This window comes from Chamaea fasciata, unplaced genomic scaffold (genome assembly GCF_029207755.1).
Source record: "Chamaea fasciata isolate MVZ Bird 193981 ecotype frontalis unplaced genomic scaffold, bChaFas1.0.hap1 SCAF_5, whole genome shotgun sequence".
Lineage (NCBI taxonomy): Eukaryota > Metazoa > Chordata > Aves > Passeriformes > Sylviidae > Chamaea > Chamaea fasciata.
Window position 1 is genome coordinate 697,636 of NW_027094090.1, and position 22,061 is coordinate 719,696.

General features: G+C 67.1%; 3 protein-coding genes across 3 annotated transcripts; 1 reads left to right on the top strand and 2 right to left on the bottom strand.

Annotated features, from left to right (window-relative positions):
• The first annotated feature begins 26 nt into the window (after positions 1-26).
• On the top strand, positions 27-13,020 carry NCAPH2 (non-SMC condensin II complex subunit H2). Its single transcript, XM_066184525.1, has 20 exons — positions 27-91; positions 902-1,177; positions 1,262-1,363; positions 2,970-3,025; positions 3,736-3,811; positions 3,904-3,975; positions 5,144-5,223; positions 6,764-7,041; positions 7,615-7,715; positions 8,844-8,915; positions 9,142-9,208; positions 10,108-10,215; positions 10,393-10,446; positions 11,036-11,106; positions 11,227-11,293; positions 11,403-11,477; positions 11,612-11,655; positions 11,794-11,895; positions 12,614-12,763; positions 12,851-13,020. Exons 2-20 carry the CDS (start codon positions 1,070-1,072, stop codon positions 12,998-13,000), a joined length of 1,833 nt encoding a protein of 610 aa, XP_066040622.1. The 5' UTR covers positions 27-91; positions 902-1,069; the 3' UTR covers positions 13,001-13,020.
• Positions 13,021-13,396: 376 nt separating this feature from the next.
• Positions 13,397-14,956, bottom strand: SCO2 (synthesis of cytochrome C oxidase 2; the record flags this gene model as incomplete). Its single annotated transcript, XM_066184498.1, is given in 3 exon segments — positions 13,397-14,463; positions 14,852-14,885; positions 14,888-14,956. Coding segments are annotated over 3 exon segments (855 nt in total), but the record flags the coding sequence as incomplete, so codon positions are not given.
• Positions 14,957-15,220: 264 nt separating this feature from the next.
• TYMP (thymidine phosphorylase) lies at positions 15,221-21,850 on the bottom strand. The gene is given in 10 exon segments (XM_066184499.1): positions 15,221-15,393; positions 15,845-15,985; positions 16,911-17,141; positions 18,643-18,805; positions 19,320-19,438; positions 19,712-19,841; positions 20,322-20,420; positions 20,491-20,693; positions 21,395-21,730; positions 21,733-21,850. Coding segments are annotated over 10 exon segments (1,713 nt in total).
• Positions 21,851-22,061: the final 211 nt, after the last annotated feature.

Genomic DNA, 22,061 nt, shown 5'->3' on the forward strand with positions numbered 1-22,061 from the left:
GGCGCTACGCCACCAGCGCGCGCCGGGCGCGTCACGGAGCGCGGGAAGGACAAAAATGGCGGCGGCGATCGCGGGATGAGGAGCGGAGCCGGTGAGGGACCGGGAACGGGAGCGGGAGCGGGAACGGGACCGGGACCGGGGTTTGCATGGCGCTGGGCTGAGTATCGGGACTAGGGATGGGCATCGGGACTGGGATTGAGGTTTGGATCGGGGCCGGGGTCGGGATCGGGATTGAGGTTGGGATGGGGACCGGGATCACGATCGGGACTGAGGTTTAGGGCGCTGTTGGGGCGGGAATTGGGGTCGGGATCTGGGTCGGAATTGAAGTTGGGATCGGGATCAGGATTGAGGCTGGCGTCGGGACTGGAGTAGAGTTAGGGATGGGAATTGGGGTTGGGATCGGGGTAAGAATCAGGGTCGGGATTGCGCTCCTGACAGGGCTCGGGTTTGAGGTCTGCTCAGGGTCGGGACTGAACTTGGGATCACGATCCCGGTGAGGATTGGGATCACGATCCCGGTGAGGATTGGGATCACGGGTGGAGTCAGGACCAGGGTCAGGACTGCGATTTGGGTTGGGGTCAGGATCGCGGTCAGCGTCAGGATTGGGGTCAGGATCAGAATCAGGACCAGGCTTGTGAGCGGGGTTGGGATCCGTGTGTCAGGATTGGGATTGCCGTGGGTATGGGGTCAGGATCGGGATCGCCGTGGGGATGGGGCAGGATTGGGATCGCTGCGGGGATGGGGTCAGGATTGGGATCGCTGCGGGGATGGGGTCGGGATTGGGATCGCCGTGGGGATGGGGCAGGATCGGGATCGCCGTGGGGATGGGGTCGGGGTCAGCCCTGGGGTCGGGATTTTCCACCCCAAACCATTCCTGAGCTGTCTCCCCGTTTCCCTCCAGCCCAGCGGTGATTCCTGCCGAGCTTCCTCCGGGGCTGTCCCCTGCCCTGCACCCCGGGACATCCATTCCCTGTGGGAACATCCCGCGGGATATCCCTTCCCTGGGGGATCCCCGCTGCCCTGGGAGCCCCCAGGTGGGTTTTGGGGTGTCCCCCGCCGGGATCCCACCATGGAGGAGGTGGATTCCCGCTTCCTGCACCTGCTCCAGCCCATCCGGGACCTCACCAAGAACTGGGAGGTGGACGTGGCCGCCCAGCTCGGGGAGTACCTGGAGGAGGTAACGGGGTGACCCCGAATCCCCCCCGTGCCACCCCAAACCCCGCTGGGGTCTCAGCCTCTCTCTCCTCCCTGCCCCTCACAGCTGGATCACATCTGCATTTCCTTTGACAACGGGAAAACCACCATGAACTTCATGGAGGCGGCGCTGCTGATCCAGGGGTCGGCCTGCATCTACAGCAAGAAGGTCAGGGGGGATTGGGATTGGGGCTGGGATTGGGGCTGGGATTGGGACTGGGATTGGGGCTGGGATTGGGATTGGGATTGGGGCTGGGATTGGGATTGGGGCTGGGATTGGGATTGGGGCTGGGATTGGGATTGTGATTGTGATTGGGATTGGGATTGGGGCTGGGATTGGGATTGTGATTGTGATTGTGATTGGGATTGGGGCTGGGATTGGGATTGGGGCTGGGATTGGGGCTGGGACTGGGATTGGGGCTGGGACTGGGATTGGGGCTGGGATTGGGATTGGGGCTGGGATTGGGGCTGGGATTGGGATTGGGGCTGGGATTGGGATTGTGATTGGGGCTGGGATTGGGATTGTGATTGGGATTGGGGCTGGGACTGGGATTGGGATTGGGGCTGGGGCTGGGGCTGGGACTGGGATTGGGATTGGCATTTGCATTGGCATTGGGATTGCGACTGGGATTGGGACTGGGATTGGCATTGACATTGGGATTGGCACTGGGATTGGCAGTGGGATTGGGATTGGGGCTGGGATTGGGACTGGGACTGTAACTGGGATTGGGATTGGCATTGGCATTGGGATTGGAATTGGGGCTTGGACTGGGATTGGAACTTGGACTGGGGTTGGCATTGATGTTGAGGTTGGCAGTGGGATTGCCATTGGGATTGGGACTGGGATTGGCATTGGCACGGGGATTGGCATTGGGATTGGGATTGGCATTGGCACTGGGATTGGCATTAGGATTGGCACTGGCATTGGCTTTGGCACTGGCATTGGCATTGGGATTGGCACTGGCACTGGCACTGGGATTGGCATTGGCACTGGGACTGGCATTGGGGTTGGCACTGGGATTGGCATTAGGATTGGCACTGGCATTGGCTTTGGCACTGGCATTGGCATTGGGATTGGCACTGGCATTGGCACTGGGATTGGCATTGGCATTGGCACTGGCATTGGCACTGGGATTGGCACTGGCGTTGGCATTGGCACTGGGGTTGGCATTGGGACTGGCATTGGGATTGGCACTGGCATTGGCACTGGGATTGGCACTGGCATTGGCATTGGCACTGGGATTGGCACTGGCATTGGCACTGGCATTGGGCTCCCCATCCCCAGCCCGTGACCCCTGAGCCGCCCCAAGTCCCTGGGCTCACCCCAGAATTCCCCTTGGCTCCAGATCACCGGTGGGAATTTCAGCTCCCCGCTCCTAAATTTGCTCCCTGTGGGGCTGCTGGCAGCCCAGAGCAGGAATTTTGCTCTTCTCCAGGTGGTTTTTTTTTCCCTAAGCGTGGCAGATAAAATTTTATCTTGTCACAAAATCGTGGGATATTGGATCTTTCTCACCACGGAATCCTGGAGTGGTTTGGGTGGGAAGGGAGCCCAAAGCCCCTCCAGTGCCACCACGGGCAGGGAAACACCTCCCACTCTCCCAAATCCCAGGGATTTCCCCAAGCCTGGCCTTGGAACGGCTGAAAAAAAAAATGGGAAAAGAGCAACAAACCCCATGGAACTGCCCCCCGTAATGGGAGGGGGGAGTCCCTCGGGTGCAGGGGCTTTCCAGGGAGCTGCTCCCCCTTTCCCAGCTCCAGGGGCTGTTTTCCTGCAGGTGGAATACCTGTACATGCTGGTCTGCCAGACGCTGGACTGCATCTCCAACAAAAAGTGAGTGGGGTTTTCCCTTCCCAGGGGGGATTTCCTCTTCCCAGAGAGGAATTTTCTCTTCCCAGAGGGGGATTTTCCCTTCCCAAAGGGGATTTTATCTTCCCAGAGAGGAAATTTCCTTTTCCAGAGGGGAATTTTCCCTTCCCAGAGGGGAATTTCCTTTCCCAGAGGGGATTTTCCCTTCCTAGAGGGGAATTTTCCTTCCCAGAGGGGGATTTCCCCTTCCCAGAGGGGGATTTCTCTTCCCAGAGGGGGATTTTCCCTTCCCAGAGGAGAAGTTTTCCTTCCCAGAGCGGAATTTTCCCTTCCCAAAAGGGAGATTTTCCCTTCCCAGGGGGGATTTTCTCTTCCCATGGGGAATTTCCCTTCCCCGAGGAGAATTTTCCCTTCCCAGAGGGGAATTTCCTTTCCCAGAGGAGAATTTTCCCTTCCCAGAGGGGAATTTTCCCTTCCCAGAGGGACTTTTCCCTTGCCAGCCTCAGGAATGACACCACAGGGATAACAAACAAAGCCAGGGATGGTTTTTCCTTCCGGTTAACTCTGATTTCGGTGCCCGAGGGAGCCTTTTCCAGAAGGAAATTCCCTTTGGGACGTGCCGCCGGCTCCCCCGGGCTTCCCCCCTGCCCCGCAGAGGGAACACCCCGCTGGTTTTTTTTGGAATTTCCCCCCCCGACCCCGTTCCCGTGGCTCCTGAGCCTGTTTCTCCCCAGGAGGGAGAAGCTGCCCACCTCCCTGGGCCCCGACGGCCGCGACGCCGACGCCACCTTCACGGACAAGGAGGAGCAGGTGAGGGGGGCTCTGTGCCCCCTGCCCTGCCCCCCGGGGCTCCCTCGGCGTCCCCCCCAGCTGGGCTGACCCCCCTGGGCTTCTCCTGGCAGTTCCTGTCCCTGGATGACATCCCAGAGAGCAGCCAGGCCAGCGTGGACATGAGGAGGGATCAGCAGCCTGCCGTAAGGGCAACAAGTTGCATTTTGCTTTATGCCTGCTTTTCTTTTTTCTTTTTCTCATTTTATTGCTCCTTTTCCTCTTCTGTTCACTGCTCATTTTCATCCTTTTATTGCTCTTTTTCCTTCTTTTCCTCTTTTTATTGCTTTTTTTTCTCCTGTTTATTGCTCATTTTCTTCCTTTTATTGTTTCTTTTTCTCTCTTTTTCCTCTTTTTATTGTTTCTTTTCTTTTCCTTTTCCTCCTTTTATTTCTCATTTTCCTCCTTTTATTTCTCCTTTTCTTTTTCTGTTCACTGCTCATTTTCGTCCTTTTATTGCTCCTTTTCCTCTTCCTCTTTTTATTGCTTTTTTTCTCCTATTTATTGCTCATTTTCTTCCTTTTATTGCTTCTTTTTCTCTTTCTTTCCTTGTTTTATTGTTTCTTTTCTTTTCCTTTTCCTCCTTTTATTTCTCATTTTCCTCCTTTTATTTCTCCTTTTCCTCTTCTGTTTACTGCTCATTTTCCTCCTTTTATTGCTTCTTTTCCTTTCCTTTTCTTCCTTTTATTTCTCCTTTTTCTCTTCTGTTTGCTGCTCATTTTCCTCTTTTTGCTCCTCTGTTTATCCCTCCTTTCTCCTCTTCTTTCTTTCTTTGTTCCTGTTCTTTTTTTATCCCTCTTTTGTTCCTTTTCTGTCTCTTTGTATTCCTTTTTTTCTCCTTTTCTTTCTTCCTACTTCTCTCTATTTCTCCTTTTCTCCCTCTTTTTATCTTTCTTCTTTTTCTCTTTTTTCTCCTTTATATGCCTCTTTTTATCCCTCTTTTTCTCTTTTTAATCCCTTTTTTCCTCCCTCCTTTTCGTCCTTTTATCCCTCTTTTTATCCCTCTCGTTCTTCCTTTTCTTCCTCTTTTTATCCCTCCTTTCCTTCCCCTTTTTCCCCTCTTTTTCTCCCTCTTTATATCCCTCCTTTTTTCCTTTTTATCTCTCTTTTTATGCCTCCCTTTCATCCCTCCCTTTCTTCTTCTTTTTATCCCTTTTTCCTCTCTCATCTCTTTTTTATCTCTCCCTCTCCCTTTTTCTCCCTCCTTTCCCCTCATTTTCTCCCTTTCCTGGGAAAGCCATCCCGCCGGGGTGGTGGCCTTGGGGACAGTGACACCTGTGCCAGGCCGTGTCCCACCTCGCTGTCCCCTCCCAGGCCGTGAACATCGTCCCCCTGACCCCGATGTCCCTGGTGCCCCCCGAAGAGGGGGAGAAGAAGGAGAACCCCCTCCTGAGGTGACACTCCTGGCACTGTCCCCTGTCCCCATCCCTGCTCCCGTCCCTGGCTGGGATTGTCCTGTGTCCCCTCCCCGGGGTGGCACTGTCCCCTGTCCCCATCCCTGCTCCCGTCCCTGGCTGGGATTGTCCTGTGTCCCCTCCCCGGGGTGGCACTGTCCCCTGTCCCCTCCCTGCTCCTGTCCCTGGCTGGGATTGTCCTGTGTCCCCTCCCCGGGGTGGCACTGTCCCCTGTCCCCATCCCTGCTCCTGTCCCTGGCTGGGATTGTCCCCTGTCCCCTCCCCGGGGTGGCACTGTCCCCTGTCCCCATCCCTGCTCCCGTCCCTGGCTGGGATTGTCCCGTGTCCCCTCCCCGGGGTGGCACTGTCCCCTGTCCCCATCCCTGCTCCCGTCCCTGGCTGGGATTGTCCCGTGTCCCCTCCCCGGGGTGGCACTGTCCCCTGTCCCCTCCCTGCTCCTGTCCCTGGCTGGGATTGTCCTGTGTCCCCTCCCCGGGGTGGCACTGTCCCCTGTCCCCTCCCTGCTCCTGTCCCTGGCTGGGATTGTCCCCTGTCCCCTCCCCGGGGTGGCACTGTCCCCTGTCCCCATCCCTGCTCCCGTCCCTGGCTGGGATTGTCCTGTGTCCCCTCCCCGGGGTGGCACTGTCCCCTGTCCCCTCCCTGCTCCTGTCCCTGGCTGGGATTGTCCTGTGTCCCCTCCCCGGGGTGGCACTGTCCCCTGTCCCCATCCCTGCTCCTGTCCCTGGCTGGGATTGTCCCCTGTCCCCTCCCCGGGGTGGCACTGTCCCCTGTCCCCATCCCTGCTCCCGTCCCTGGCTGGGATTGTCCCGTGTCCCCTCCCCGGGGTGGCACTGTCCCCTGTCCCCTCCCTGCTCCTGTCCCTGGCTGGGATTGTCCTGTGTCCCCTCCCCGGGGTGGCACTGTCCCCTGTCCCCATCCCTGCTCCCGTCCCTGGCTGGGATTGTCCTGTGTCCCCTCCCCGGGGTGGCACTGTCCCCTGTCCCCTCCCTGCTCCTGTCCCTGGCTGGGATTGTCCCCTGTCCCCTCCCCGGGGTGGCACTGTCCCCTGTCCCCATCCCTGCTCCCGTCCCTGGCTGGGATTGTCCCGTGTCCCCTCCCCGGGGTGGCACTGTCCCCTGTCCCCTCCCTGCTCCTGTCCCTGGCTGGGATTGTCCTGTGTCCCCTCCCCGGGGTGGCACTGTCCCCTGTCCCCATCCCTGCTCCCGTCCCTGGCTGGGATTGTCCTGTGTCCCCTCCCCGGGGTGGCACTGTCCCCTGTCCCCTCCCTGCTCCTGTCCCTGGCTGGGATTGTCCCCTGTCCCCTCCCCGGGGTGGCACTGTCCCCTGTCCCCTCCCTGCCCCAGCCATCCCTCACTCCGATCTCACAATCCCTGCCGGGGCCTGTTGGGGAGCAGGATGCTCCCGGCACTCCGCGGCTGCAGGGAGGGTTGTGCTGAGGCTGGGCCGGCCCAGGGGACCCTTGGGGACCTTGGGCACCCTTGGGAACATTGGTGACAGCCCCCCGACCCTGTCCCCGCAGCCGGCGCGGCGAGGTGCTGGCCAGCCGCCGCGATTTCCGCATCAACACCTCCACCCCCCACGCCTCCGGGGCCTTCCTGCTGGAGCTGGCCGGGCTCTCCCCCACACACCTGCCGCAGGAGCCGCACCTGGGGACCGCCACAGCTACCCGGGGGCCCTGGGGCGTCCCTGGCGCTGCCACTGGCGCTGCTCACCTGGCCCTGCACCCCGCAGCAGCGCCGGGATCCGCTGGCTGCGGCCCCGCCCCGGTGCAGGCTCTGAGCTTCTCCGAGGAGACAGGTGAGGGCACACCTGCCCAGGTGTCCCTGTGTGCCTCCGGGAGGGTGAGGGGGGAATTCATGGGGTGACACCTGCCCAGGTGTGCCCAGGTGTGTCCAGGTGTCCCTGTGTCACTCCTGGGTGCCCTGGAGGAAGGTGAGGGGGGAATTCACGGGGTGACACCTGCCCAGGTGTGTCCAGGTGTCCCTGTGTCACTCCTGGGTGCACTGGAGGAGGGTGAGGGGTGAATTCACGAGGTGACACCTGCGCAGGTGTGCCCAGGTGTCCCCGTGTCCCTCCAGGAGGGTGAGGGGCGAGTCCATCCCTGTCAGGTCGGGCTGTGCTCCCAGGGAGCAGGGGCAGGGGGCGAGGGCACTGGACTCTGGGGACTGTCCATCCCTGTCCCCGGAGGGGTTTAGCACCCCTGGGGAGGTGACACTCGGGGACACGGGCGGCGGTGGCCCTGGCAGGGCTGGGGACGCTTGGATTTGGGCTCCCCAGCAGGAGAGGCCCCGGGGGGATTCCTGGGCAGACGGGGTGGGCCTGGGGGCTTCTGGAAGCTTCTCCAGCCCCTCCCCGTCCCCATCCCTGCAGGAGCTGCGGGAGGTGACGATGACGACGCTGATGCTGCCGGCGCCCTGGGCGGCCACATGGAAGTGACCCCAGCCCCCAGTGAACACATCGAGGCTCACAGGGTCTGTGTGGGCTTGGGGGGCTGCCCTGCTCCTTCCCCAGAGCCCCCCACTCCCTCCCTAGAGCCCCCCGCTCCTTCCCCGGAGCCCCAGAGCCCCCCGCTCCTTCCCCAGAGCCCCCCACTCCTTCCCCAGAGCCCCAGAGCCCCCCACTCCCTCCCTAGAGCCCCCCACTCCTTCCCCGGAGCCCCAGAGCCCCCCGCTCCTTCCCCAGAGCCCCCCACTCCTTCCCCAGAGCCCCAGAGCCCCCCACTCCCTCCCTAGAGCCCCCCACTCCTTCCCCAGAGCCCCAGAGCCCCCCACTCCTTCCCCGGAGCCCCAGAGCCCCCCACTCCCTCCCTAGAGCCCCCCACTCCTTCCCCAGAGCCCCAGAGCCCCCCACTCCCTCCCTAGAGCCCCCCACTCCTTCCCCAGAGCCCCAGAGCCCCCCACTCCTTCCCCGGAGCCCCAGAGCCCCCCACTCCCTCCCTAGAGCCCCCCACTCCTTCCCCAGAGCCCCAGAGCCCCCCACTCCCTCCCTAGAGCCCCCCACTCCTTCCCTAGAGCCCCAGAGCCCCCCACTCCTTCCCCAGAGCCCCCCACTCCTTCCCCGGAGCCCCAGAGCCCCCCACTCCTTCCCCGGAGCCCCAGAGCCCCCCACTCCTTCCCCAGAGCCCCCCACTCCTTCCCTAGAGCCCCAGAGCCCCCCACTCCTTCCCCAGAGCCCCAGAGCCCCCCACTCCCTCCCTAGAGCCCCCCACTCCTTCCCTAGAGCCCCAGAGCCCCCCACTCTTTCCCCAGAGCCCCCCACTCCTTCCCCGGAGCCCCAGAGCCCCCCACTCCTTCCCCAGAGCCCCCCACTCCTTCCCCAGAGCCCCCCACTCCTTCCCTAGAGCCCCAGAGCCCCCCACTCCTTCCCCAGAGCCCCCCACTCCTTCCCTAGAGCCCCAGAGCCCCCCACTCCTTCCCCAGAGCCCCCCACTCCTTCCCTGGGTCCCTGGAGCCCCTTGTTCCTTCCCCAGAGCCCCCCACCCCATCCCCTGAGCCCCCCAGCCCCTCATTCCTTCCCTGGATCCCCCTACTCCTTTCCCAGACCCCCGGATCCCCCCAGCCCGTTCGGAGTCCCTCACTGTCCCCCTCTGTGTCCCCCAGAGCACGCCCCAGGCCCGGGGCTACATCCTGCGGGAGAGACCCCCCAGGCAGGACCCCAAATCCCACAGCAAGGTAAGGGGGGCACGGGGGCCGGGGAGACCCCAAATCTGGGTGGGGAGATCCCAAATCTGGGCGGGGAGATCCCAAATCTGAGCCGGGGGATCCCAAATCTGAGCGGGGGGATCCCAAATCTGAGCGGGGGGATCCCAAATCTGGGCTGGGGGATCCCAAATCTGAGCGGGGGATCCCAAATCTGAGCGGGGGGATCCCAAATCCGTTCTCCCTCCCCCTGTGGCAGGAGGAGCCCGACCCGTGGCAGAGCCTGGACCCCTTTGGGGACTGCGAGGAGAAGCCCTTTAGGAAAGGTCATTTTGGGGGAAATTCGGGGGGATTTGGGAGCAGGGACAGCACGGCCCGTGGTGGGTCATCCCTGGCCACATGTCCCTCAGTGTCCCCAAGTCCCACTGGGGGTCATCCCCAGCCCTGCGACACCCCCAAATGTCCCTGTCCCCACCCTGGACATCCCCAGGTGTCCTTGTTCCCACCCTGGGCCATCCCCAGCCCTGTGACACCCCCAGGTGTCCCTGTCCCCACCCTGTGACACCCCCAGGTGTCCCTGTCCTCACCCGTGACACCCCCAGGTGTCCCTGTCCCCACCCTGTGACACCCCCAGGTATCCCTGTCCTCACCCTGTGACACCCCCAGGTGTCCCTGTCCTCACCCTGTGACACCCCCAGGTATCCCTGTCCTCACCCTGTGACACCCCCAGGTGTCCCTGTCCTCACCCTGTGACACCCCCAGGTGTCCCTGTCCCCACCCTGTGACATCCCCACGTGTCCCTGTCCCCACCCTGTGACACCCCCAAGTGTCCCTGTCCCCACCCTGTGACACCCCCAGGTATCCCTGTCCTCACCCTGTGACATCCCCACGTGTCCCTGTCCCCACCCTGTGACACCCCCAAGTGTCCCTGTCCCCACCCTGTGACACCCCCAGGTGTCCCTGTCCCCACTCTGGGCCATCCCCAGCCCTGTGACATCCCCAGGTGTCCCTGTCCCCACCCTAGGCTGTCCCCAGCCCTGTGACACCCCCAGGTGTCCCTGTCCCCACCCTGTGACATCCCCCAGGTGTCCCTGTCCCCACCCTGTGACACCCCCAGGTGTCCCTGTCACCGCCCTGTGACACCCCCGTGTCCCTGTGCCCACCCCGGGCCGTCCCCAGCCCCCGGTGGCGGCCCCACGGCCGGTGTCACCCGTGTCCCCTGCAGGGAGGCCCTTCCTGGTGCCCCCGGGGCTGGAGGACACGGCTGGGGCCAAGAGGAAGAGGAGAGCCCCGAGGAAGCTGCAGGATTTCCTGAGGTGGTTCTCGGCGCTCCGTGAGTCCTTCCCCCGGGATCCATCCCAAAAATCCCGTCAGCGGAGGGCGTGTGACACTCAGCGACGCGGGCAGGGGTGGCCTTGGCCCCTCCGGCTGGGCTCAGGGGGGCTGTTCCAGCCCGGAGGGATCCGTGGAATCGCCATGCCACGGTTAATTCCCGCTCTGCTCCCCACAGACGGCGGCAGCGCGGAGGGCAGGAGGGGCAGGAGGAGGGGGCCCACCTTCGCAGGTGAGGGGACACGGGACAGCGACAGCTCCCGCCGCGGGGACAGCGGGGACGGCGCCCCAAAACTGGGGGGAGGGCGCCCCAAAACTGGGGGACACCAAAACTGGGGGGAGGGCACCCCAAAACTGGGGGGAGGGCGCCCCAAATCTATGGGGAGGGCGCCCCAAATCTATGGGGAGGGCACCCCAAAACTGGGGGACACCAAAACTGGGGGGAGGGGGCCCCAAATCTATGGGGAGGACATCCCAAAACTGGGGGGAGGGCGCCCCAAATCTATGGGGAGGGCACCCCAAAACTGGGGGGAAGGCGCCCCAAAACTGGGGGACACCAAAACTGTGTCCTGCAGGGGAAGGACACCCCAAAACTGGGGGACACCCGGGACTGGGTCCTGCAGTGGGGCAGGAAGGACACCCCAAAACCGGGGGGGGATGGACACCAGCTCCTGCAAAGGGGCAGGGCACCCCGAATCTGGGCCAGGGGAACTTGGGAAGGGGCTGGCACGGCTGGGGGGGGCGGTTTGGGCTTTGGGGGGGGGCAGTGTGTGTTTTGGGGGCGCAGAGGGGCACCCCAGCCCCAAACCCCGCTCCCCCAGACCTGGAGGTGCTCTACTGGCGGCACTTCAAGGAGCGGATGGCGGCGCACAGGAAGCTCCAGAGCCGGGGGGTGAGTGGGGCTGAACTGGGGGGGCTGGGGGGGCTCCCCCACACTCTGGGGGTGCTCGGGGGGGCTCCCCCACACTCTGGGGGTGCTCGGGGGGGTCTCAGGGTTGCTCCCCCCTCCCAGGAGCCGCCGTGGGAGCCGGAGCAGGAGCAGGAGCAGGAGCGCGGGGCCGGCGGCGAGGAAGGGGCAGGTGTGGGACCCCAAATCCCAAATCCCCCCTGCCTGGGGAGCCTTTCCTCCCCTTCCTGAGGGTCTGGGGGGGTCCCAGGGGACACTGAGTGCTGTCCCCACCCCGGCAGATGACGATTTTGTGGAGCACGAGGACGTGGAGCCCGAGGACGCGGAGCCCGAGGAGCTGGGGGAAGGATCCCCGGGTGAGCTGCTGACCCCCCCCCCCCCCCCAAATTCCGTCTGTCCTGTCCCCTGCCTGTCCCTGAGGGTCCCCTGCCTCTCCCAGGGGGTGGTCGGACACTGTCCCCCCACCTCTGGTGACCCCCTTTTCCCACAGAGCCCCCAGAACCCGGCTACGAGGAGCTTGTGCGCAGGAACGTGGTGGGTGCCGGTTCCTGGGGCTCGGGGGGGGACTCCAGAGGGTCACGGTGTCCCCAGGAGGGTCAGGGTGTCCCCAGGGGTGCTGGGGGTGTCCCCAGAGTTCCAGGGGTGTCCCCATCCTCGTCCCTGTGTCCCCAGGAGCTGTTCATGGCCAGCTCCCAGAAGTTTGCCCAGGAGACGGAGCTGTCCCAGCGCATCCGGCTCTGGGAGGAGCGCATGGAGCCGCTGCTGCAGGAGCAGGCAGGGACCTGGGCTGGGATGGGACCCCCGGGGTGGGATGGGACCCCTGGGGTGGGATGGGACCTCCGGGGTGGGATGGGACCCCCGGGGTGGGCTGGGACCCCCGGGGTGGGCTGGGACCCCCCGGGGTGGGATGGGACCTCCCGGGGTGGGATGGGACCCCCGGGGTGGGATGGGACGTCCCGGGATGCGCTGGGACCCCCAGGGTGGGATGGGACCCCCAGGGTGGGCTGGGACCCCCGGGGTGGGATGGGACCCCCCGGGGTGGGCAGGGGGCTGGCAGTGACCCCTGGTCACCCCTGAGCCCCTCTGCCCCACCTGAGCACCCCGCACCCACCCCAGAGTCCCGTGCCCACACCTGAGCCCCCCCGTCCCCTCCCTGTGCCCCCACACCTGCAGGAATTCCGTGCCCTGCTCCGTGTCCGTGGGTACGGGCTGGCACTGGGCACTGTCACTCCCTGACCCTCGTTGTCCCCTCACTGTCCCCTCACTGTCCCTCGGTGTCCCCAGGAGCGCCGTGCCCCGTTCAGTGTCCGTGCCTATGGGCACTCCCTGTCCCCTCGCTGTCCCTCCCTGTCCCCTCACTGTCCCTCCCCGTCCCTCGGTGTCCCCAGGAGCACCGTGCCCCGTTCAGTGTCCATGCCTGCGGGCACTCCCTGTCCCCTCGCTGTCCCTCCCTGTCCCCTCACTGTCCCTCCCCGTCCCTCGGTGTCCCCAGGAGCACCGTGCCCCGTTCAGTGTCCGTGCCTACGGGCACTCCCTGACGCAGCGCTGCTCGGAGCCCGGCCGCTGGCACTCCCTGGCCAGCCTGGTGGCCGGCCAGCCGCCGTTCGAGGTGTGCCGCTACCTGCTGGCCACGCTGCAGCTGGTAAGGCTTCGGGGGGCTGCCGGGGGGGGAAAGGGGGTCCCCGTGTGTGCCACCCCCCCAGCTGTCCCCGGGCTGTCCCCTCCTTAGGCCAACGACGAGGAGGTGGAGCTGGCGCAGGAGGAGGGGCTGGAGGCGGCGCTGGACACGGCGCGGCTGCGGCGCCTCTCGGCGCGCCCGGCCCACGACAGGTTCCGCAACCTGCAGCTGCCCTCGCGGAGAGAGCCCGGCCCCCAATAAACCCCCGGCTCTGCCCACCCAAAGAGTCTGACACAGGGGACTGCGGGGGGCGGCTTCTGTCACCTGCGCAGGGACCCCAGAGCCATGGGGAGGGAGCTGGGGGGCCGCAGGGGTCTGCTGGGGGTCCCTCCACCCCCCAACCTCACAGGACACACCTGGGGGTTCCTTCACCTGCCCGGCCAAACCCTGCCTTACCACAGACCATTCCTGGGGCCACCGGGGGCTGTCAGGTGTCCCTACCCCCCCATGTGACACTCCTGGAGAGCGTGGGCTCTGTCCCTCCCACAGGACACTCCTGGGTGTCACTGCCCACCTGTCCCTCCCCTCCATGTGACCCCCCCATGTGCCACCCCGCCCTCCCCACACCCCAAACCACCCCAGACCCACTCCGGGCTGGGCTCCCCGCCGTTTATTCCCCCCCGGTGGCACCGGGTGGCACCAGGGGCCGGTAGCTGTCCATGTGTCCCCGGACACTCAGGCAGTGCCATCGGGAGGTGACAATGGCCGGTAGCTGTCCATGTGTCCCCGGACGCTCAGGCAGTGCCATCGGGAGGTGACAATGGCCGGTAGCTGTCCATGTGTCCCCGGACGCTCAGGCAGTGCCATCGGGAGGTGACAATGGCCGGTAGCTGTCCCATGTGTCCTCGGACGCTCAGGCAGTGCCATCGGGAGGTGACAATGGCCGGTAGCTGTCCATGTGTCCCCGGACGCTCAGGCAGTGCCATCGGGAGGTGACAATGGCCGGTAGCTGTCCATGTGTCCCCGGACGCTCCGCGCCACCTCCTCGGCCGTGCGGGACCGCCCGTAGCAGTCCCGGAAGACACCGTCGGGATCCAGCAGGAAGGTGAGCACCGAGTGATCCACCAGGTAATCCCCGTCGCTGTCCCGGGGCCCGGTGCTGACGTAGACGCGGAATTTGGCCGCCACCTCCCTGACCTGCCGCGCGGATCCCGTTAAGCCCAGCAGGCGCGGGTGGAAGTCCCGCAGGTACCGCGCCAGCGCCGCCGCGTCGTCCCGCTCGGGGTCCACGGTGACAAACACGGGCTGCACGGGCGGCAGCCCCGGCTGCGCCTCCAGCAGCCGCACGGCGCGGCTCAGCCTCTCCAGCTGCTCGGGACACACGTCGGGGCAGTGCGTGAAGCCGAAGTAGAGCAGCACCCAGCGCCCGCGGAAATCCGCCTTGCTCCGCGGCGTCCCCGCCGTGTCGCGCAGCTGGAAGTCGCCCTGGCCCAGCGAGAGCGCGCGCAGCTGGCGCAGCTGGCGCTCCCGCCGCTGTCCCTCCTTTTGGTGGCGCAGGTAAAGCCAGCCCGCCGCCACCGTGCCCGCCACCGCCGCCGCCGCCGCCAGGCGCTGCCGCAGGGGCAGCCGCGGGGAGCCGGGGACACCGGACAGGTGGCGCCGGGGCGGGCACAGGGCGGGGGACAGGAGCCGGAGGGGCCGCAGGGAGCGCAGCATGGCGGGGGCTGTGGGAGGGGGGAACGGGGGGGTCAGCTGGCCCCGTGTGGCTTTGGAGCCCGGTGGCTTTGGAGCTGGGCTCCGTGTCCTGAGTGTCCCCTGAGCGCTCGTGCCTCCGCTCCTGGTGTGCTTGGAGCCCCCACTCTGGTCCCCAAATGTCCCCTGGCCCCTCATCCCATCCCTTCTGATGGACTAGGAGCCCACCCCTGTCCCCAAATGTCCCCCGACCCCCACCCTGTGTCCTGCTGCCCTTGGACCCCCACTCTGGTCCCCAAATGTCCCCTGACCCCTGATTCCACCCCTCCCAATGCCGCTGGAGCCCACCCCTGCCCCCCAATGTCCCCTGACCCCTCAGCTCCCCCCTCCCACCACCCGCGGTGTCCGCTCCCCGCTGACCTTTGACCTCTGCCCTGTGACTCCGCGCCCCGTCCGCCACCGCTCCCGCCCGGAGCGCCCGCGCCGCCACCGCCGGAACCGGAAATACCGGGAGGGGGCGGGGCCACGGCGGGAAAGGGCGGGGCCGCGGCGAGGAGACCGCGTGTCTATGAATAGCGCGGTCAATGTGGGGCGTGGTCAAGATGAGGGGGCGTGTCCGGGCGCCCTCGCACTTCCCTAGCACGGTCAATGTGGGCGTGGTCAAAACACGAGGGGCGTGGTCAAACTCCCCGCTCCCACCTCTAGGCGGCGCCCTCACGCCGCTCCCCTCAGACCCGTGGGGTGGGCGGGTGAATCGCGACGTGGCGCCGATATCGCGACCGGTGCGGTTTATTGTGAGTCCCGGCCCGGCCCGGGGAGGGGTGCCGAGGGCAGGATGGTCTCGGCCACCAGCGGCGGCTGCTCCCGGGGGGGCTCCGGGCCGAGGCACAGCGCGGCCTGCAGCTCCCGCCGCCCCTCCGCGCCCAGGGTCCCCTCGTGGTGCACCCGCAGCCAGGGCTGGCCTGAGGGGGGGACACGGGGGTCACCGGGGGCTCTGATCCCCCCAAATACTCCCAGATATCCCCCCAAATCCCCCAGGTATCCCCCCAGGTATCCCCACAGATATCCCCCCAAATCCCCCACATATCCCCCCACATATCCCCCCACATATCCCCCCAAATCCCCCAGGTATCCCCCCACATATCCCCCCAGGTATCCCCCCAAATCCCCCAGGTATCCCCCCACATATCCCCCCAAATCCCCCAGGTATCCCCCCACATATCCCCCCAGGTATCCCCCCACATATCCCCCCAAATCCCCCAGGGATCCCCCCACATATCCCCCCAAATTCCCCAGGTATCCCCCCAGCTCTCCCCCAGATAGAGGGGTGCACCTCCAGCCGGGGCTCGCTTTGGGGAGGGGGACACGGGGGTCGCTGTGGGGTCACACGGGGGTGCTCGGGGCCCCCCTCACCTGCCCGCAGGTGCTCCCCGGGGCCCACCAGCAGCTCGGCGCCCACGCGGGGGTTCACGGGGTCCCCGGCCCGCGCCCGGCCCGCGCCCAGCCCGTGCAGGACCCGCGCCAGGGGCAGCGCCCGCACCTGCTGCACCCAGCCTGGGGGACACGGGGGTTGGGGGGACATGGAGGTCAGGGGGACACGGGGGTTGGGGGGGACACGGGGGTCAGGGGGACACGGGGGTCAGGGGGACACGGGGGTCAGCGGGGACACGGGGGTCAGGGGGACACGGGGGTCAGGGTGGACACGGGGGTCAGCGGGGACACGGGGGTCAGCGGGGACACGAGGGTCACGGGGGTCAGGGGGGGACAGGGACATGGGATGGGGACAGAGATATTTGTGGGGGGTCACAGACAGGGGCATCCCCCAGTGATCAGGGACATGCAGGGACATGGAGTGGGGACAGCCCGGGGACGTGGGGCAGGGGGTTTGGGGACCCCCCAGAACACGGGATTGCGAATCAGGGACCCTCGAGGCGCAGGGTGTGGGGCAGGGGGTTTGGGGACCCCCAAGCACGGAGAATGGGGGACAGGGGGGTGCAGGTGAGGGCTCCCAGGGTGGGGGGAACAGTCCAGGGGGGTCTTGAGCATCCCGGGCAGGCTGGGGGGGAGATGGGGACAGTGGGAATGGGGGGACCCTCAGCCCCCCGAGGGATATGGGGTGACGAGATACAGGGTTTGGGGTGGGGCATTTGGGGTGGGAGGTTTGGGGTAGGGGATTTGGTGTGGGGGATTTGGGATGGAGGGTTTGGGGTGGGACATTTGGGGTGGGAGGTTTTGGGTGGGGGATTTGGGGTGGGGGGATTTGGTGTGGGGGCTTTGGTGTAGGGGGTTTGGGGTTGGGATTTGGAGTGGGGGGTTTGGAGTGGGGAGGTTTGGGGTAGGGGATTTGGGGTGTAGGGTTTGGTGTAGGGGGTTTGGGGTTGGGATTTGGGGTGGGGGATTTGGAGTGGGGGATTTGCGGTGGATCGTTTGGAGTGGGGAGGTTTGGGGTGGGGGATTTGGGGTGCGGGTCCCCCCTGACCTTCCCTTGGCGCGGGCAGCTCCTCGCAGACCTGGGCCTGGCCCAGGATCCGGCGGCGCTGGGCGGGGGTCCCGGCGCAGAGGCCCCGGGCGGTGTCGGGGGGCACCCCCTGCGCCCCCAGCATGGCCTCGAAGGCGGCCAGAGCCGAGCCGTCGTCCAGAGCCCGCGCCAGGCGCTGCCCGCCCTGCTGCGCCCCCGCCGCCAGCCCGCACTGCCACAGCAGCACCCCGCCTGCGCCCCGGGGCGGGACACGGGCTGGGACCCCAACAGCGCCCCCAACAGCGCCCCATAGCCCCCAACAGCGCCCCACAGCCCCCAACACCGCCCCATAGCCCCCAACACCGCCCCACAGCCCCCAACAGCGCCCCACAGCCCCCAACAGCGCCCCACAGCCCCCAACACCGCCCCGGGGCGGGACACGGGCTGGGACCCCAACAGCGCCACACAGCCCCCAACACCGCCCCATAGCCCCCAACACTGCCCCACAGCCCCCAACACCGCCCCACAGCCCCCAACACCGCCCCATAGCCCCCAACACCGCCCCACAGCCCCCAACAGCGCCCCACATCCCCCAACAGCGCCCCACATCCCCCAACACCGCCCCACAGCCCCCAACACCGCCCCATAGCCCCCAACACCGCCCCACAGCCCCCAACACCGCCCCATAGCCCCCAACAGCGCCCCACATCCCCCAACACCGCCCCATAGCCCCCAACAGCGCCCCATAGCCCCCAACACCGCCCCATAGCCCCCAACAGCGCCCCACATCCCCCAACACCGCCCCATAGCCCCCAACAGCGCCCCACATCCCCCAACACCGCCCCACAGCCCCCAACACCGCCCCATAGCCCCCAACACCGCCCCACAGCCCCCAACACCGCCCCATAGCCCCCAACAGCGCCCCACATCCCCCAACACCGCCCCACAGCCCCCAACACCGCCCCATAGCCCCCAACAGCGCCCCACATCCCCCAACACCGCCCCATAGCCCCCAACAGCGCCCCATAGCCCCCAACACCGCCCCATAGCCCCCAACAGCGCCCCACATCCCCCAACACCGCCCCATAGCCCCCAACACCGCCCCACAGCCCCCAACAGCGCCCCACAGCCCCCAACAGCGCCCCATAGCCCCCAACACCGCCCCACAGCCCCCAACACCGCCCCATAGCCCCCAACAGCGCCCCGGAACGGGACACGGGCTGGGACCCCAGCACCGCCCCACAACCCCCAACAGCGCCCCACAGCCCCCAACAGCGCCCCACAGCCCCCAACACCGCCCCACAGCCCCAACACCGCCCACGGGCAGGACACGGGCTGGGACCCCAGCACCGCCCCCCAACAATGCCCCACAGGCCCCCCAACACCGCCCCGGGGCGGGACACGGGCTGGGACCCCCACAGGGACCCCCACTCCTGGGGAGCCCCCCAAACTCTGCCCCTCTGTGCCCCCCCGGCCCTGCTCAGCCCTGGAGGGGGGGAAGGGGAGGGGGACGGGACCCCAGGAGGGGCTTGGGGGGGGACAGGTTTTGTGGGGGGGACCCCGGGATTGGGGGGGCAGGACTGGAGACAGGACTCCTGTTTGCGCACCCTGGGTCCCCCGTGTCCCCCCGTGTCCCCCCGTGTCCCCCCGTGTCCCCTTGACCCAGGGCGGTGACCAGGTGTCACAGATCGGGGGCACCGCCTCCCTCCCTTGTCCCCCCGTGTCCCCCCGTGTCCCCCCGTGCGGCACTGACCCAGGGCCGTGACCAGGTGCCGCAGGTCGGGGGGCCCGGCGCCCCCCAGGCACTCCAGCGCCTCCAGCACCTCCAGCGCGTTGCCCACGGCGCGGCCCAGCGGCTGCTCCATGCGGGTCAGCAGGGCCGCCGTGCGGATGCCCAGGTGTGCGCCCACCTGCACCTGAGCGGGGACAGCGCGGCCGTGGCGGGGACAGGGACAGTGGGAAGGGACAGAGGGCAGGGGTGGAGGACAAGGTGGGACAGGGACAGCGGGCAGGGACAGGGATGGACAGGGACAACAGGCGGGGACAGTGGGCAGGGACAGAGGGCAGGGATGGGGACACGTGAGGACAGGGATGGAGGACAAGCTGGGACAAGGGACAGCAGGCAGGGACAGGGACAACCGGCAGGGACAGAGGTCAGGGACCGAGGGCAGGGACCGAGGGCAGGGATGGGGACACGTGGGGACAGAGATGGAGGACAAGCTGGGACAGGGACAGCCGGCAGGGACAGACAGGGACAGTAGGCAGGAGAACAGGCACGGACAGGAACAGCAGCAGGGGCAATGGGCAGGGCACGTGGGGACACCAACAGCCAGGGGCAGGGACAGCGGGAACGGCCCGGGACAGCAGGCAGGGACAGGGACAGCGGGAGGGGACAGCGGGCAGGGGCCCCGGGGCTCCCCGAGGTGTCACCAGGCTCTGTGCCAGCTCCCGCGCGCTCTCCTGGGTGGGGTACAGCGCCGCCCCCCCGAACTTCACATCGAGCACCAGCGCCGAGAGCCGCTCCGCCGCCTTCTTGCTGAGGATGGAGGCTGGCCCGGGCCGGGGGGGTCACCGCCTGTCCCCGCGCGTCCCCGTGTGTCCCCGTGTCCTCGTGCCCCGTGTGTCCCCGTGTGCCCCCGTGTCCCCGTGTGTCCCCGTGTGTCCCCGTGCCCCGTGCCCCGTGTGCCCGTGTGTCCCGTGTGTCCCCGTGTGTCCTCGTGTGTCCCCGTGCCCCGTGTCCCCGTGTGTCCCCGTGCCCCGTGTGCCCGTGTGTCCCCGTGTGTCCCCGTGTCCCCGTGTCCCCCCGTGTCCCCTGCCCGTACCGGTGATGAGCGGCAGGCTGTCCACGGTGGCGGTGACATCCCGCAGCCCGTAGAGCACCCGGTCCGCGGGCACCAGCTCCGCGCTCTGCCCCACGATGCAGCAGCCCACCCGCGCCAGGATGTGCTGCATCTGCGGGCACCGGTGCCGTGGGGGCACCCCGGTGACACCCCGGTGACACCCCATTGTCACCCACACTCCACTGACACCCCACTGATGTCCCATTGACACCCCATGGGCATCCCACTGGCACCCCACTGACATCCACACCCCACTGACCCCTCCCCTCGGCACCCCCAACTCACGGGCACCCCCCCAGCACCCACCGCTCCCCTCTGACCCCATCAGCACCCCACGGGCACCCCACACCCCACTGGCGCCCCATGGACACCCTCAGGGCGCCCCAAGGGCACCCCCCATCTTCTCCTGCGCCCTTTTGGGACCCCACAATACCCCAGTGGCAGCTGAACCCCATCAGTACCCCAAACGGCATCCACCCCCTCTTCGGACCCCACGGACACCCCATTGTCACCCCACTGTCACCCCCCACCCCCCTCTGGAGCCCCGCACCCTGCAGGGTGTGGGGGTGCCCGCGGTGTCCCCGTGTGTCACCTCCTCGGGGCTCTGGGACACTCGGAAGCCGGGGATGGCCTCCAGCTTGTCCAGGGTGCCGCCGGTGTGGCCCAGCCCGCGCCCGCTGATCATGGGCACCTGGAGGGGACACGCGGGTGGGCACGGGGACACTCCCGTCCCCTCCCCGCGCGTCCCCGTGTCCCCTCACCTTGCAGCCGCAGGCGGCCAGCGCGGGGGCCAGCGCCAGGCTGACCTTGTCCCCAACGCCGCCGGTGGAGTGTTTGTCCACCAGCCGCCCGTGCCAGGCGGGCGGCCAGGCCAGTGTCCGGCCGGAGCTGGCCATGGCCCGGGTCAGCGCCAGCGTCTCAGCCGCGTCCATGCCCCGCAGGCGGATGGCCATCAGCATGGCACCTGGGGACAGCAGCCGGTGTCACCTCCCCTGTCACCTGTCCCCAACCTGACCCGTGCCCCGCAGGCGGATGGCCATCAGCATGGCACCTGGGGACAGACACATGTCACCTCCCTGTCCCCAACCTGGCCCGTGCCCCGCAGGCGGATGGCCATCAGCATGGCACCTGTGGGGGGGACAGTGTCACCTCCCTGTCCCCAACCTGACCCGTGCCCACCCAGATGTCACCAGCATGGCACCTGGGGACACGCGCGGGCACCTCAGTGCCCTCCCCAGGACCCCCACGCGGCCACGTCCTGGGGTCCCTCTCATGTCCCCCCAGGGTGGTCCCCCAGCCGTGTCCCCTGCCCTGGCGTCCCCGGCACATCCCGGGGCTTTCCCTCGCTGTCCCTCTGCTGGGACCCCCGTGCCCCGCTCTGTGCCCTGTGCCCGTGTCACTGCCCTGTGCCCGTGTCACTCTCGTGTGCCCGTGTCACTGCCCCGTGCCCGTGTCACTGCCCCGTGCCCGTGTCACTCTCCTGTGCCCGTGTCACTGCCCTGTGCCCGTGTCACTCTCCTGTACCCGTGTCACTCCCCTTGTGCCGGTGTCACTCTCCTGGCCGTGTCCCCCCGGCCCTGCCCGCGCTCCCCGCCGCGTCCCCGTCCCGTTGGCGCGTCCCCTCGTGTCCCCCGCAGTGCCACCCCCGGGCCGTCCCCGGCGCACCGATCTGTCCCTGCTGCGCGGTGCCCTCGGAGACGCCGCGCACGAAGCTGCGGATCTCGGCGTCCTCCAGGCGCTCCCCGTCCCGCTTCTTGCGGATCAGGCTCGGGAGAGGGGCCGGGGCGTCCATCCCTGTCCCGGCCAGCCGGCACCGCGCTTTGGGACGCGGCGGTGACACCCCGAAAGCGGCTCCGGTGGCACCCGAGCCGCGCCCCGGTTGCTCGGCGCCGCCAGCCCGAGCCCGCACGGCCTCGCCCGGTTCCCGCGGGGCCGCGCCTCCCGCGGAGCTGCCGGGACCTGCCCGTGTCCGGCCTGGCCCCGCGCCCGGTGCCCGCTGCCCGCGGGAGGCTCCGGACGTGAACTCTGAGCCCGGGGCAACGAGCGGGGCACGGGAGAGGCCGCGGCGGGGGGGTGACACGGGGGGGGTGACACGGGGAGTGGCCTCCCCGGGTCCCTCATTGGCCGTGGACACCCGCAGGTGACGCCCGGGGGCTCTGCCTCCACTGTCCTTGCTCCCCAGATCCCACCTCCTGCCCCCCAAAACCCCACAGTCTGTCCCCCAACCCCGTGTCCTGCCCCCTAAGCCACCCCACAGAGCGGGGGGAGTCCCCAGGATGGGGCAGTGACGTGTGTCCCCTCCCTCTTCGGTGTCCCCAGAGCCCCCCATGGC

Excerpts from the sequence above, each read along its gene's own strand:
- NCAPH2 (XM_066184525.1), top strand. The coding sequence starts at position 1,070 with ATGGAGGAGGTGGATTCCCGCTTCCTGCACCTGCTCCAGCCCATCCGG. Across the intron at positions 3,976-5,143 it reads GGAGGGATCAGCAGCCTGCC|GCCGTGAACATCGTCCCCCT; the intron begins GTAAGGGCAACA and ends GTCCCCTCCCAG. Across the intron at positions 7,716-8,843 it reads AACACATCGAGGCTCACAGG|AGCACGCCCCAGGCCCGGGG; the intron begins GTCTGTGTGGGC and ends TGTGTCCCCCAG.